Source organism: Somniosus microcephalus, chromosome 1 (genome assembly GCF_052327205.1).
Source record: "Somniosus microcephalus isolate GS21.2 chromosome 1, FLI_Smic_1.0, whole genome shotgun sequence".
NCBI classification, from domain to species: Eukaryota; Metazoa; Chordata; class Chondrichthyes; order Squaliformes; family Somniosidae; genus Somniosus; species Somniosus microcephalus.
This window is the reverse complement of record NC_140987.1, coordinates 291,522,672-291,535,648: the sequence shown is the minus strand read 5'-3', so window position 1 is coordinate 291,535,648 and position 12,977 is coordinate 291,522,672. Positions and strand designations below refer to the sequence as shown.

The window sequence follows — 12,977 nt, the reverse complement described above, 5'->3', positions numbered from 1 at the left end:
GCCTCCTGGGAAGATGGCACGGAGGCGGGATGGGTACCCGCCCCCAGATTCTGCCATATTCCCGGCAAACCTGCCTCCCCAGGGCTGGCAAAGTCGCCCCCCATGTGTCAGATGTCTGAGTTATGAGGAAAGACTAGAGAAACTTGGGCTTTTCAACTTAGAAAGAAGGTATCTCAGAGGTGACCACATAGAGGTGCCTTATATAGTAAATTATATGGATCCCAGGGTAATCTGGAATACTACTTTAAATTAAACAGTGGGAGTAGGACATGGAAACACAAATTCAAACAAGTAAAAGTTAAATTTAGGATCGATATCAGGAAGATCTTGACAGAGAAAGTGATCAACACTGGGAACTGACTTCTGAGCAGTGTGCCAGAGGCATGGAATCATTTAATAAACAATTAGATGCAGCAATGGGAGGAGTGTAAGTTTGTTCTGGATGAATGCATTGGGTTAGGCCAAATTACTTTCCTCATCCTCAAGTATCTTGTGAACTATAGTACATGCAAAAGGTGTCAAAATATTTTATGAGCAGCATACTTACGAGCCGTGATTTAACCCGTTTTGGTAGCTCTTCATCTAACGTATAAACATCATCACGTTTTACGACGAGTTGGGAGCCATCTTCAAACTCAACCTAAGGAACAATTTTCAGAACAGTTGTTAAATTGATGAGATCAACCTAAACGATGTTACAAATATTACTACAGTTATTAAATGTACATCTGATGTAAGCAGAGAATTACAACGTACTGTGCTACTTCTCATTCACTCACTATATAGAACTCTTAAACCAAACATACTTTTATTTAGATCATAATGATATCAGAATCCTCACTGGCACATTTTTTTTCTGAGAGTAATCTTCTATTTAGATGTTAAACACGGCGATGATTCTGGTGGAGCTGGTCACTCCATCAATTGCATCATTCAATCACTAAATAGGTGTGGAAAAATAATATAGTGCCAATAATCAAGATATATATTTATTTTAATGATTCCAGTGATCTTTTTAGCACTTGGCTTTGCCAAAGCAATGACTGATTGGTAGACCCAGCCCAGTGTTCTCATTTCTTTGTCACCACTGTGATATACAAAATTTGCATATAGAATACTCAGGGCATGATAGGATTCATAAGAACATAAGAAATAGGAGCAGGAGTAGGCCAATCGGCCCCTCGAGCCTGCTCCGCCATTCAATAAGATCATGGCTGATCTGATCCTAACCGCCAATCTACTATCACAGAACCATCTCCTGAATCTAACAGAATTAGACACACGAAATAGGAGCAGGATCAGGCTACACGGCCCCTGGGCCCGCTCCGCTACCCACAGGGCCATGACCGATCCGAACCTAGACTCATGTCCAAATTCCTGTCCGCTCCCCGTAACCCTTAATTCCCTTTACTTCTAGGAAACTCTCTATTTGTTTTAAATTTATGTAATGATGTAGCTTCTACAGCTTTTTGGGGCAGCATATTCCATGGACCTACCACCCTCTGAGTGAAGTAGTTCCTCCTCATCTCAGTTTTGAAAGAGCAGCCCCTTATTCTAAGACTATGCCCCCTAATTCTAGTTTCACCCATCATCGGGAACATCCTCCCCGCATCCACCCGATCCAACCCCTTCACAATCTTATATGTTTCAATAAGATCGCCTCTCATTCTTCTGAACTCCAATGAGTAGAGTCCCAATCTACTCAACCTCTCCTCATATGTCCATCCCCTCATCCCCGGGATTAACCGAGTGAACCTTCTTTGTACTGACTCGAGAGCAAGTATGTCCTTTCTTAAGTATGGACACCAAAACTGTACGCAGTATTCCAGGTGCGGTCTCACCAATACCTTGTACAACTGAAGCAATACCTCCCTATTTTTATATTCTATCCCCCTAGCAATGAAAGCCAACATTCCATTGGCCTTCTTAATCACTTGCTGCACCTGCATACTAACCTTTTGAGTTTCGTGCACCAGGACCCCCAGATCCCTTTGTACTTCAGTACTTTCCAGTTTCTTGCCATTAAGATAATAACTTGCTCTACGATTTTTCCTGCCAAAGTGCATAACCTCACACTTTCCAGTATTGTATTCCATCTGCCAAATCTCTGCCCACTTACTTAGCCTGTCTATGTCCCCTTGCAGGTTTTTTATGTCCTCCTCCCTCACTACTTTCCCTCCCATCTTAGTATCATCTGCAAACTTTGATATGTTACACTCGGTCCCCCCCTCCAAATCGTTAATATAGATTGTAAAGAGTTGGGGACCCAGCACTGACCCCTGCGGAACACCACTAGTTACTGATTGCCAGTCTGAGAATGAACCATTTATCCCAACTCTCTGCCTTCTGTTAGATAGCCAATCCTCTATCCATGCCAGAATATTACCCCCAATCCCGTGATTTTTTATCTTAAGCAATAATCTTTTGTGTGGCACCTTGTCAAATGCCTTTTGGAAGTCTAAATACACTACGTCCACTGGTTCCCCTTTATCCACCCTATACGTTACTTCCTCAAAGAACTCCAGCAAATTTGTCAAACATGACTTCCCCTTCATAAAATCATGCTGACTTTGTCCTATTAAATTATGATTATCCAAATGTCCTGTTACTGTCTCCTTAATAATGGACTCCAAAATTTTACCTACCACAGATGTTAGGCTAACCGGTCTATAGTTTCCAGCCTTCTGTCTACTGCCCTTTTTAAATAAGGGTGTTACATTAGCAGTTTTCCAGTCTGCCGGGACCTTTGCCGAGTCCAGGGAGTTTTGGAAAATTATTACCAATGCATCCACAATGCCTACCGCCACTTCCCTCAAGACCCTAGGATGTAAGCCATCAGGTCCAGGTGATTTATCTGCCTTGAGTCCCATTATTTTACCGAGTACCACTTCCTTAGTGATTTTGATCGTGTTTAGCTCCTCCCCCCTTTTAGCCCCCTGTTTGTCCAGTGTTGGGATATTCTTAGTGTCTTCTACTGTAAAGACTGATGTAAAATATTCATTCAGTGTTTTTGCCATCTCCATATTTCCCACCATTAATTTCCCGGTCTCATCCTCTAAGGGACCAACATTTACTTTAGCCACCCTTTTTCTTTTTATATAACTATAAAAACTCTTACTATCTGTTTTTATATTTTTTGCTAATTTACCTTCATAATCTATCTTCCCTTTCTTAATCAATCTTTTTGTTATTTTTTGCTGTCTTTTAAAGTTTTCCCAATCCTCTATCCTCCCACTGGATTTGGCTACCTTATATGCCCTTGTTTTTAGTCGAATACTATCCTTAATTTCTTTACTTAGCCACGGATGGCTGTCTTTTCTTTTACACCCTTTTCTTCTCAGTGGAATATATTTTTCTGGAAGTTGTAAAATAACTCCTTAAATGTACACCACTGATCATGTATCGTCTTACCCTTTAATCTATTTTCCCAATCCACTCTACTCAATTCCGCTCTCATACCTTCATAGTCTCCTTTATTCAAGCTTAGCACGCTTGTTTGAGATCCAACCTTCTAACCCTCTAATTGAATATGGAATTCAACCATGTTATGGTCACTCATTCCAAGGGGATCCTTTACTAGGACATTTTTAATTAATCCTGTCTCGTTACACAGGACCAGATCTAAGGTTGCTTGCCCCCTGGTCGGTTCAGTTACATACTGCTCAAGAAACCCATCCCTAATACACTCAATGAACTCATCCTCAAGGCAGCCCTGCCCAATTTGATTTGTCCAATTAATATGATAGTTAAAATCCCCCATAATTATAGATGTTCCCTTATTACAAGCCTCAACTATTTCCTGATTGATACTCCGTCCAACAGAGTTGCCACTGTTCGGAGGCCTATAGACTACGCCCACTAGTGTTCTTTTCCCCTTATTATTCCTTACCTCCACCCAAACTGTTTCATTATCCTGATCTTTTGACCCAATATCATTTCTCTGTATTACAGTGATTCCTTCCTTTATTAACTTAGCCACCCCACCTCCCCTTCCTTCCTGCCTGTCCTTCCTGATCGTTAAATAACCTGGTATGTTTAATTCCCAGGCATTGTCACCCTGCAGCCATGTTTCTGTAATGGCCACAAGATCATACCCATATGTAATTATTTGTGCCATTAACTCGTCTATTTTGTTACGAGTGCTACGTGCATTCAGATAGAGAACTTTCAAATATGTTTTGTGACACTTAGTTCCTGCTTTTGCCCTTTTTATTACTTTACCTTTTACTCCATACCTTCTGCCCCTTCCTGACACGCTCTGGTTTTTAATTTCCCCACTGCTACCTAAGTCTATGACCTTCTCTGTTGTCATTTTTATTATTTGCTCTCTAGGAACCTCCCCCCCACTAGTTAGTTTAAAGCCCTCTCTACAGCCCTAGTTATATGATCCGCCAGGACTCTAGTCCCAGCACTGGCCAAGTGAAGCCCGTCCCAACGGAACAGCTCCCTCCTGCCTCAGTACTGGTGCCAGTGTCCCAGGAAGCAAAACCCATTTCTCCCACACCAGTCTTTGAGCCACGCATTTAACTCTCTAATTTTATTTGTCCTAGCCAAATTCGCTCGTGGCGGATTATTACCCTTATGGTTCTGCTTTTTAATTTGGCCCCTAGCTGCTCAAACTCCCTCAGCAGAACCTCCTTCCTTGTCCTATCTATGTCATTGGTACCAACATGGACCACGACAACTGGATCCTCCCCCTCCCACTCCAAGTTTCTCTCCAGTCCAAGATTCGCACTACTTGTGTTCCATACTCCTGTCCAAGCAAATTCAGGAGCGACTCCAATTTATGGCATGTTTTACTAGGGGTGGGGCAATGCATAATTTTGGCTTTGGTTTTTATGTTTTCAGTAAAACCCAATAGCTCTGTCTAGCCACTCTCTTTCTTAAAGTTCTGCTAACTTTCTTAAATTGTGACAACACAAAGTCGTAACCAAATATACATAAGCTGCAGGAAACAAACCGAACATTAATTTCTCAAATACTTGTAGTTGCAAGTGTGTGTTTCTCACAAGCTAAGTTACAGGATATACTACTTTGAAAATAAAATACAAATATATTTGATTCAGATATTTGGAACATGTCAGCTAAAATTCTCTCAGTATCCTGCTCATTTATATATATTTGAAATAGAAACAGAAAATGCTGGAAAGCACTCAGCAGGTCAGGCAGCATCTGTGGAGAGAGAAGCAGAGTTATCGATTCAGATTGACGACCTTTCATAAATATTAACTGAGTGTTTTCCAACATTTTCTGGTTTTATTTCAAATTTCCAGCATCCACAGTATTTTTCTTTTTTTTTAAGCAAATATATTTGAATTCTGGGTTTACTTATTGAGATTAGGTGCTTGTAAAAAATTAAAAAAAAAAAAAATGCTTCCATTAAGTAAATCTTATTATGCACAAGCAGATGATAAAGTTCATGATTGGGCCTTATCATAAACAACACATTTGCATAATCTACTTATTATTTAATCACAATATAATGGATAAGGTTGTGGGCAGCTTGTTTTCCTGCAAAATTAAAACTGTTCTAGAAACTGCAGCCTTATGCATACCTTTGAGAATCGATTCCTAAATGTGACCAATCCTCTGTCAAACTTGGATCCCCTTGTCCTACTCTTGCATTTTATTTTAAAGTAATATCCTGGATTTACCTATTCTATTCCATTAGCTATTTTGCATACTTCTATAGGATCAGGTCTCAGATTACAACAACAACTTGTAAATTACAACAACTCGGAAATGCAGTAAACAATGAGGATAGTAACAGACTTTAGGAGGACCTATTTAGTGATTGAATGACGCAATTGATGGAGTGACCAGCTCCACCAGAATCATTGCCGTGTTTAACATCTAAATAGAGGATTACTCTCAGAAAAACAAATGTGCCAGTGAGTATGTGGTGCTGATTCTGATATCAATATGATCTAAATAAAAGTATGTTTGGTTTAAGAGGACTGGTGAAATGGGCAGACACATGGCAGATGCAATTTAACGCAGAGAAGTGTGAAGTGATACATTTTGGTAGGAAGAATGAGGAGAGGCAACATAGACTAAATGGTACAATTTTAAAGGGGGTGCAGGAACAGGGAGATCTGGGGGTGTATGTGCACAAGTCTTTGACAGTGGCAGGACAAGTTGAGAAGGCTGTTAACAACGCATATGGGATCCTTGGTTTTATTAATAGAGGAAGAGAGTACAAAAGCAAGGAAGTTATGCTAAACCTTTATAAAACACTGGTTAGGCCTCAGCTGGAGTAGTGTATTCAATTCTGGGCATTGGACTTTAGGAAGGATGGCAAGGCCTTAGAGAGGGTGCAGAGGAGATTTACTAGAATGGTACCAGGGATGAGGGACTTCAGTTATATGGAGACTGGAGAAGCTGGGTTGTTCTCCTTAGATCAGAAAAGGTTAAGGGGACAATTGATAGAGGTGTTCAAAATCATGAACGGTTTTGATAGAGTAAATAAGGTGAAACTGTTTCCAGTGGCAGGAGGGCCGGTAACCAGAGGACACAGATTTAGGGTGATTGGCAAAAGAACTGGAGGCGACATTAGGAAAAAAATGTATGCAGCGAGGTGTAGTGGCCTGGAATGCAATGCCCGAAAGGGTGGTGGAAGCAGATTCAATGGTAACTTTCAAAAAGCAATTGGATAAATACTCGACCACTTTGATAATGGCTTAATGTATTGTATATTAATAATGACCATGTGCTTTAATTACAATATATCTTTCTTATATAATCTATATACATCTTACAAAAATATATATACTGTAACACAATTTTATTTGAACTTTTTCACTGTGGCTAACACTGATGGTTAAACATAGTCTAAAGTGACATGATACAAAAATCTGATTTATTTGATAGCCAGAACTGGAGGGTAGTTAATGATATGAAATATTAATTTGACCAATTAGACATATTTCCAATGTAAATGTATGCTGGGTATTGTACTTTGACAAGGAAAGAAGTTCAAAGAGTTGTTCCAGGCATTAAGGTTGAACAAGAGAAATGGCTCAAAAATGGAAAAGCCCGTTTGGGACAGCTGCACCACTGGGAACAGGGATCCAAATATATATTTTTAAAATATCGGCTGCAGTGGAATACAACTACCATGCTACCTCAGAGGTGAAGCAGGCAAAACCTTAAAATGGCATTACGGGTTATTGTTGTGCTAAGTTATTAGGAATGTTCTTGCCTCTTCCCTCTGTAACACCATAGAAATTTCTATGTTGCTGATGACAGGAACCAATATGTGCATGTTGGTAAATATTAGCACCATTACAATGCTACTGCCATCATTTTGTGTCTTGACTTCAGTGGCATTTAGCAGTGATTCTCTATTTTTATGCAACTGAACATCATCCAAACCTATACAAAGCAATATTGGTTATTAAGTCAAATGAAAGTTGGTAGAGAGAGTTTCTGCAGGAACAAAGGGTAATTCCACCTTTTGTAATTTACATTTCTCCTTCATTCTTACTCGCCTACATCCCATGGGTCAAAAACCCAAATTAATGTACTTCAAGCAAAATTTTTCATACACCATTTTCCATTTCAATGAAGCTTGTTATTTTCCATTAAAAAAACATAATTTTTTTTAATTGCCTCGGCCTTTATGAAGCAAAAGGGTTAACTAGTTTCATTATAAAAAAAATCACACCAGAAAAAAACGAACAACTTTCACTCCCTTTGTTTAAATAAACTTGCTCAAATGAGAGTCATTGACCCTTTTATTGTGATTTTACTTTTCATATTAAATGGTGCGGCACAGAATGTTTTTACAGCATATAAACAGGTTTCCCGAAGTATCAATGCCAGAAATAACACCATGTTAACTTAATCTTGCTTGTAAAATAAATTACTGAGCAACTGGGATGTTTCATAACTAACTTAAAATGGCTGAATTAACTGGAAAATTACCTTGCAATATACAACTGTGCTAGCAATTCCCAGTGCACCAATGTATTCTCCAACAGGTATCATGCAACAAAACTGCTGTGATTGCAAAATAAATGCATGCACGCTTCTGAACAATACTTTTTTTTTAAAAAACACTGGAATACAAATTCCATGTACCCAGTTTAGAGGTAGCCTGCAAGTCCTTCAGCTTGCTGCAAATTTGTGAAGAAATCATTTGCAATATTGCTGCAGCTTTCAAATTAAATCAAAAACTAAAGTGGACAACATGACTGCTCAGAGGTACCTCCAAACTGGCCTCTTCACATTTTCTGTTCGGCAAGAGATTACTAACCCAGAAAAATACAAAATACTAGAACATTTCTAACCTAATCTTTGCTGCTGCTGGTATTTAAATATAAACTTCTGCAGCAATCCCATATTGATTAGGTTCAACTTCCAAAAGGAAACAAAAAAATCCACCGTGGTACTGAGCAGGTATTTTGCTGTGGTTGACATTTATATTTAATTTATATTGAAAGAGAGAAAATACTCCATGGCACTCATTAGAATACTACTGGTATGAAAATGTAGCTCTAATAAAGAATGAAATTGTGAGGAACTATTCTTGGTGTTCACTGAAGCCATTGAGTATTATTTTTACATCTCACGTTAATGTTTTTAGCAAAAATTGTTATAAGAATACATTTTTAGTTTCCTAATTTGTAAAAAAAAATCTACGGGAGAGTGAGAAAATGGAGAGCAAGCCAAAATTTGCAGTGATGTTATTTTCTTTAGTGCTCGGAGGTGTGAGAGAGTGTGGCCCAGCAATGACTCTCTAGGAGACACTTGGCCTATTTCCATCGGCTGCTTATAGCAGTATGGCTTAGAACAGGAAGTCAGAAGCACAAGGGACTGAACCCACACCCCAGCAGTACCATAAACCAGTGCACAATAATCAAAGCACTGCCAAAAGCTTCAATTATTGTAATATCACAATGAATCCTGCATCCAGAAACACAAAAATGGATGTTGCAATAAACTCCAGGATGCACAAGTTGTGTACTGCTGCAAACTGTTGGGAACTTATGTGCAGTTGCAGTTCTTAACACATGATTGGCGTACAATTATGTACCTCTTTGCAAACTACAAAGAGCAAAGCTTTTAAAAGGGGCATTTTCATGTGATTTTCTCTCTACCACCTTCCCCTGATGGAGAATGATCTTTATTCCATGTATGTGGACTACAAATAAATAAATGAGGAAGAATATTTAATTAAATCTGCCAATATAAAAGTACAGACAGTTTATTAGTGTTACATACTGTGCAATTAATTTGTAATAGGATACTGGTTATGGAACATTTATAACAGGTTGTAGCCAGATTTGATAGAATCTAAGGCTTCTACATGGTGAATCACACTCTACTTTCATTTAGGTTATTTTTCTTTAAAGGGACATCATCAGCAAGTAATGATCAAGGTACAATGCAAAGATACCAACTTCCCATAGCTTCAAATCACTGGGAAATGACGGATTACTTTTTAACTTTTGGAAATATTACAATCAATCTGCAATTTGCGAAAATAAAACCTGTAACAAGTTAATAATGTCCCTGCACCAATGAATCTCCTGTGGCATTGCTCACAATGAGTTGGAAGTTGCACTGCTGGAATGGAGCAGGCTAGACGGTCAGAGTTTGGAGATAGATTTGGGAGGGGCATGAAACAAGAATTTTTTGATTTGAGTATTTTCCTTACCCATTGTAACTGGATAAATAAAGGTGCACAGCTGGATAAAGATACAGCGTTACAGAAAATAAATGTTCTGTGTACAATCATTTTTGAATTCTCAGTATAAACAAAAAATTGCTCGTGTTATAATCATTCCCGGCCCACCCCGGCCCACCCCCCCCCCCCACCCCATCTCCTTTATCCGAGGCAACCTCTCTTGGAAGTGAAAATAAACAGCTGAAAATAAATAACCTGTCAAACCTTATCTAAACTAACTTCATGCCCCAAACTACTTTGAAACCCACTTGGAAAAATAACTGCTTAATTACTGTTACACCCTGAGGAAAGACATGCTTCCCGTTGTTCTATTATGCTGATGCAGGCTAGGATTTCCCAACAGTGGATACACACACTCAGACTGTAAGATCGTTGAAGTTGCAAGCACAGGTGGAGTTCCTAACTCTAGGTGATAGATCTGGAAAGAATATCAACTCAAACCGAAGGCTTTTCAGGGAGACTGAAGCCACAGAGTGAAAACATTACTGAAGGTATGTAAAAACACAAAAGACTTTGGCCCGGATATTTACTGGGGCCGAGGTTTCGAGCAGGGGGTGGGGGAGGGAAGGATTTATGGTTGGGAAAGAGTTTCCCTGAATGCCTTGGAGTTTTAACTCCATGGCGTGCGTTTTATTTTGAACAGATCTCCCGCCCAGAAGTCAGCCCGATTGACAGGCTTGGCTGCCTGTCGGGCAAGGAATGCTCCAGAAAAGGCCGCAGCCCAGGAGCAGGTAAGCAACGATCCCCCTAAGGTCGGGAGGTAACGTGCAGGCCGTTCCCCAGCTGTTGATGCTGGAAAAGATACCGTGTGTGCATAGCCACGCAGCAAATTTAAAGGGAACATGCATGAAAAAATAAATTAGAGGGAACTTTGCAGGTAAGTGTAGTGCGGGTAGAGATCGCCGGGGTGGTAGAACGTGGTTGGGAGGGTTGGGGGTGGAATATCGGAGGTAAAATTGAGGAGATTTTGGGGTGGAGAGCGTGGACAGAGATGGGGGATTGGGAACAGAGATGGGAGAAATCAGGAAGAGTTCAGAGAGGGGGGGTCAGAGATCGGGGGAACCAGGGAGAGATCAAGGGGATCGGGGGAGAGATTGTAGGGGTTCGGCAGGGATCGCACGCAGCCGGTTTGTCGGTATTTCAATGTAAAAACTGTGCATGCGCGGTATTTTGAATGGCCCGTGCAGCCTCTTAAAGGGACATGCAGGGCCAAAATTTTTTTACAGGGAACATAGGGTATCGGAGATTGAGGGAGTTGGGGCGAGGGGGGGTTCAGTGATCACCAAGAGGGGGGTTCGGTGATGGAGGGTTGTCGGGGAAGATCATGGAGGTGAGGGGGGGTGCTGTTTACAGGTTAGCTTGATGGGCCTGGAGGAAACACTCCTGCTGCTCCGGGCCCACAAGCATTGCTGTAAAGGCACTTACCTGATGGATCCGGTGCTTCTCTCCTCCTTTTAACCTGCTGGGTTTCTCGAGCCCAGAGAAATCCGGCCTACTGTGGTTAAAAATATAAACCTTGTTAAAATGAAGGCTCGCAGCCTCCTAAAAAGCTGTTACCGACCGACTTCTGCAATTGTGGGTCTCAAGAAAACTATGCTATTGGAAGAAAATGTAGGTCTACAGGCCGACAATGAATTCATGTTTAACTTGATAAAGCATCATGAAGAAGCATGGTGATTATCCCCAAAAAGGTGAATTCATATTTGAGTTAAAATGACACGATCCCCCGTCATCATGAATATGTTGACTCACAACACGGGCCTGCCCCTCCCCTTTGTAAAAAAAATTCCTTCTCATTAACTCAGTTCATGTTGTACAAATACTGTTTAGACTTGCTGTGATTTCCCAATCAAACCTGAAGACTTTTCATTACCAACATTTTGTTTTATGTGTGACCCCCCAAAAAAATTTGCTTACAGTTGATATCATGATTTTTAAAATATAAACTCTCAGGAAACATAGAAACATAGAAGATAGGAGCAGGAGTAGGCCATTCGGCCCCTCGAGCCTGCTCCGCCATTCAATGAGACCACGGTTGATCATCCAAATTCAGTACCCTGTCCCTGCCTTCTCCCCATATCCCTTGATCCCTTTAGCCTTAAGAAATATATCCAACTCCTTCTTGAATATATTTAATGAACTAGCCTCCACTGCCCTCTGTAGCAGAGAATTCCACAGGTTCACCACTCTCTGGGTGAAGAAATTCCTCCTCATCTCAGTCCTAAACGGCTTACGCCTTATCCTTAGACTATGACCCCTGGTTCTGGACTCCCCGGCCATCGGAAACATCCTTCCTGCATCTAGTCTGTCCAGGCCTGACAGAATTTTATAGGTTTCGATGAGATCCCCTCTCAATCTTCTAAACTCCTGTGAGTATAAGCCCAATCGACACAATCTCTCCTCATACGTCATTCCTGCCATCCCAGGTATCAGCCTGGTAAATCTTCGCTGCACTCCTTCCATGGCAAGAACGTCCTTCCTCAGATAAGGCGACCAAAACTGCACACAATACCCAAGGTGCGGTCTCACCAAGGCCCTGTACAACTGCAGCAAGACATCCTTGTTCCTGTACTTGAACCCTCTTGCTACGAAGGCCAACATACCATTTGCCTTCTTAACCGCCTGCTGCACCTGCATGCTTACCTTCAGCGACTGGTGCACAAGAACACACAGGTCTCTTTGCACTTCCCCTTCTCCCAATCTATTGCCATTCAAATAATAATCTGCCTTCCTGTTTTTGCCACCAAAGTGGATAACCTCACATTTATCCACATTATAGTGCATTTGCCATGTTTCTGCCCAATCACCCAACCTGTCCAAATCATACTGGAGTTTCACGACATCCTCCTCACAGCATACCCTCCCACCCAGCTTTGTGTCGTCTGCAAGTATGGAGATATTACATCCAACTCCCTCGCCCAGATCATCAATATATATTGTGAACAGCTGGGGTCCTAGGACCGATTCTGCGGTACCCCACTAGTCACTGCCTGCCACTCGGAAAATGACCCGTTTATTCCAACTCTTTGCTTTCCATCCGCCAACCAGTTCTCTATCCAAGTCAATACCTTGCCCCCAATCCCATGTGCCTTAATTTTGCACGCTAATCTCTTATGCGGGACCTTATCGAAAGCCTTCTGAAAGTCCAAATACACCACATCCACTGGTTCTCCCTTACCGATGTTACCAGTTACATCCTCAAAAAATTCCAGTAGATTAGTCAAGCACGATTTACCTTTTGTAAATCCATGTTGACTTTGTCCGATCCTGTCACTGCTTTCCAAGT

General features: G+C 40.9%; 1 protein-coding gene across 7 annotated transcripts in view; it reads right to left on the bottom strand.

Annotated features, from left to right (window-relative positions):
• The window catches only part of LOC147124839 (lysine-specific demethylase 4C-like), a 645,681-nt gene that overhangs the window by 17,472 nt on the left and 615,232 nt on the right, over positions 1-12,977 (bottom strand). For all 7 annotated transcript variants that reach the window (XM_085993864.1, XM_085993875.1, XM_085993908.1 and 4 more), the window contains one exon: positions 548-640. In XM_085993864.1, coding sequence (XP_085849990.1) covers positions 548-640 — 93 coding nt within the window. The remainder of the gene's footprint in view (positions 1-547; positions 641-12,977) is intronic.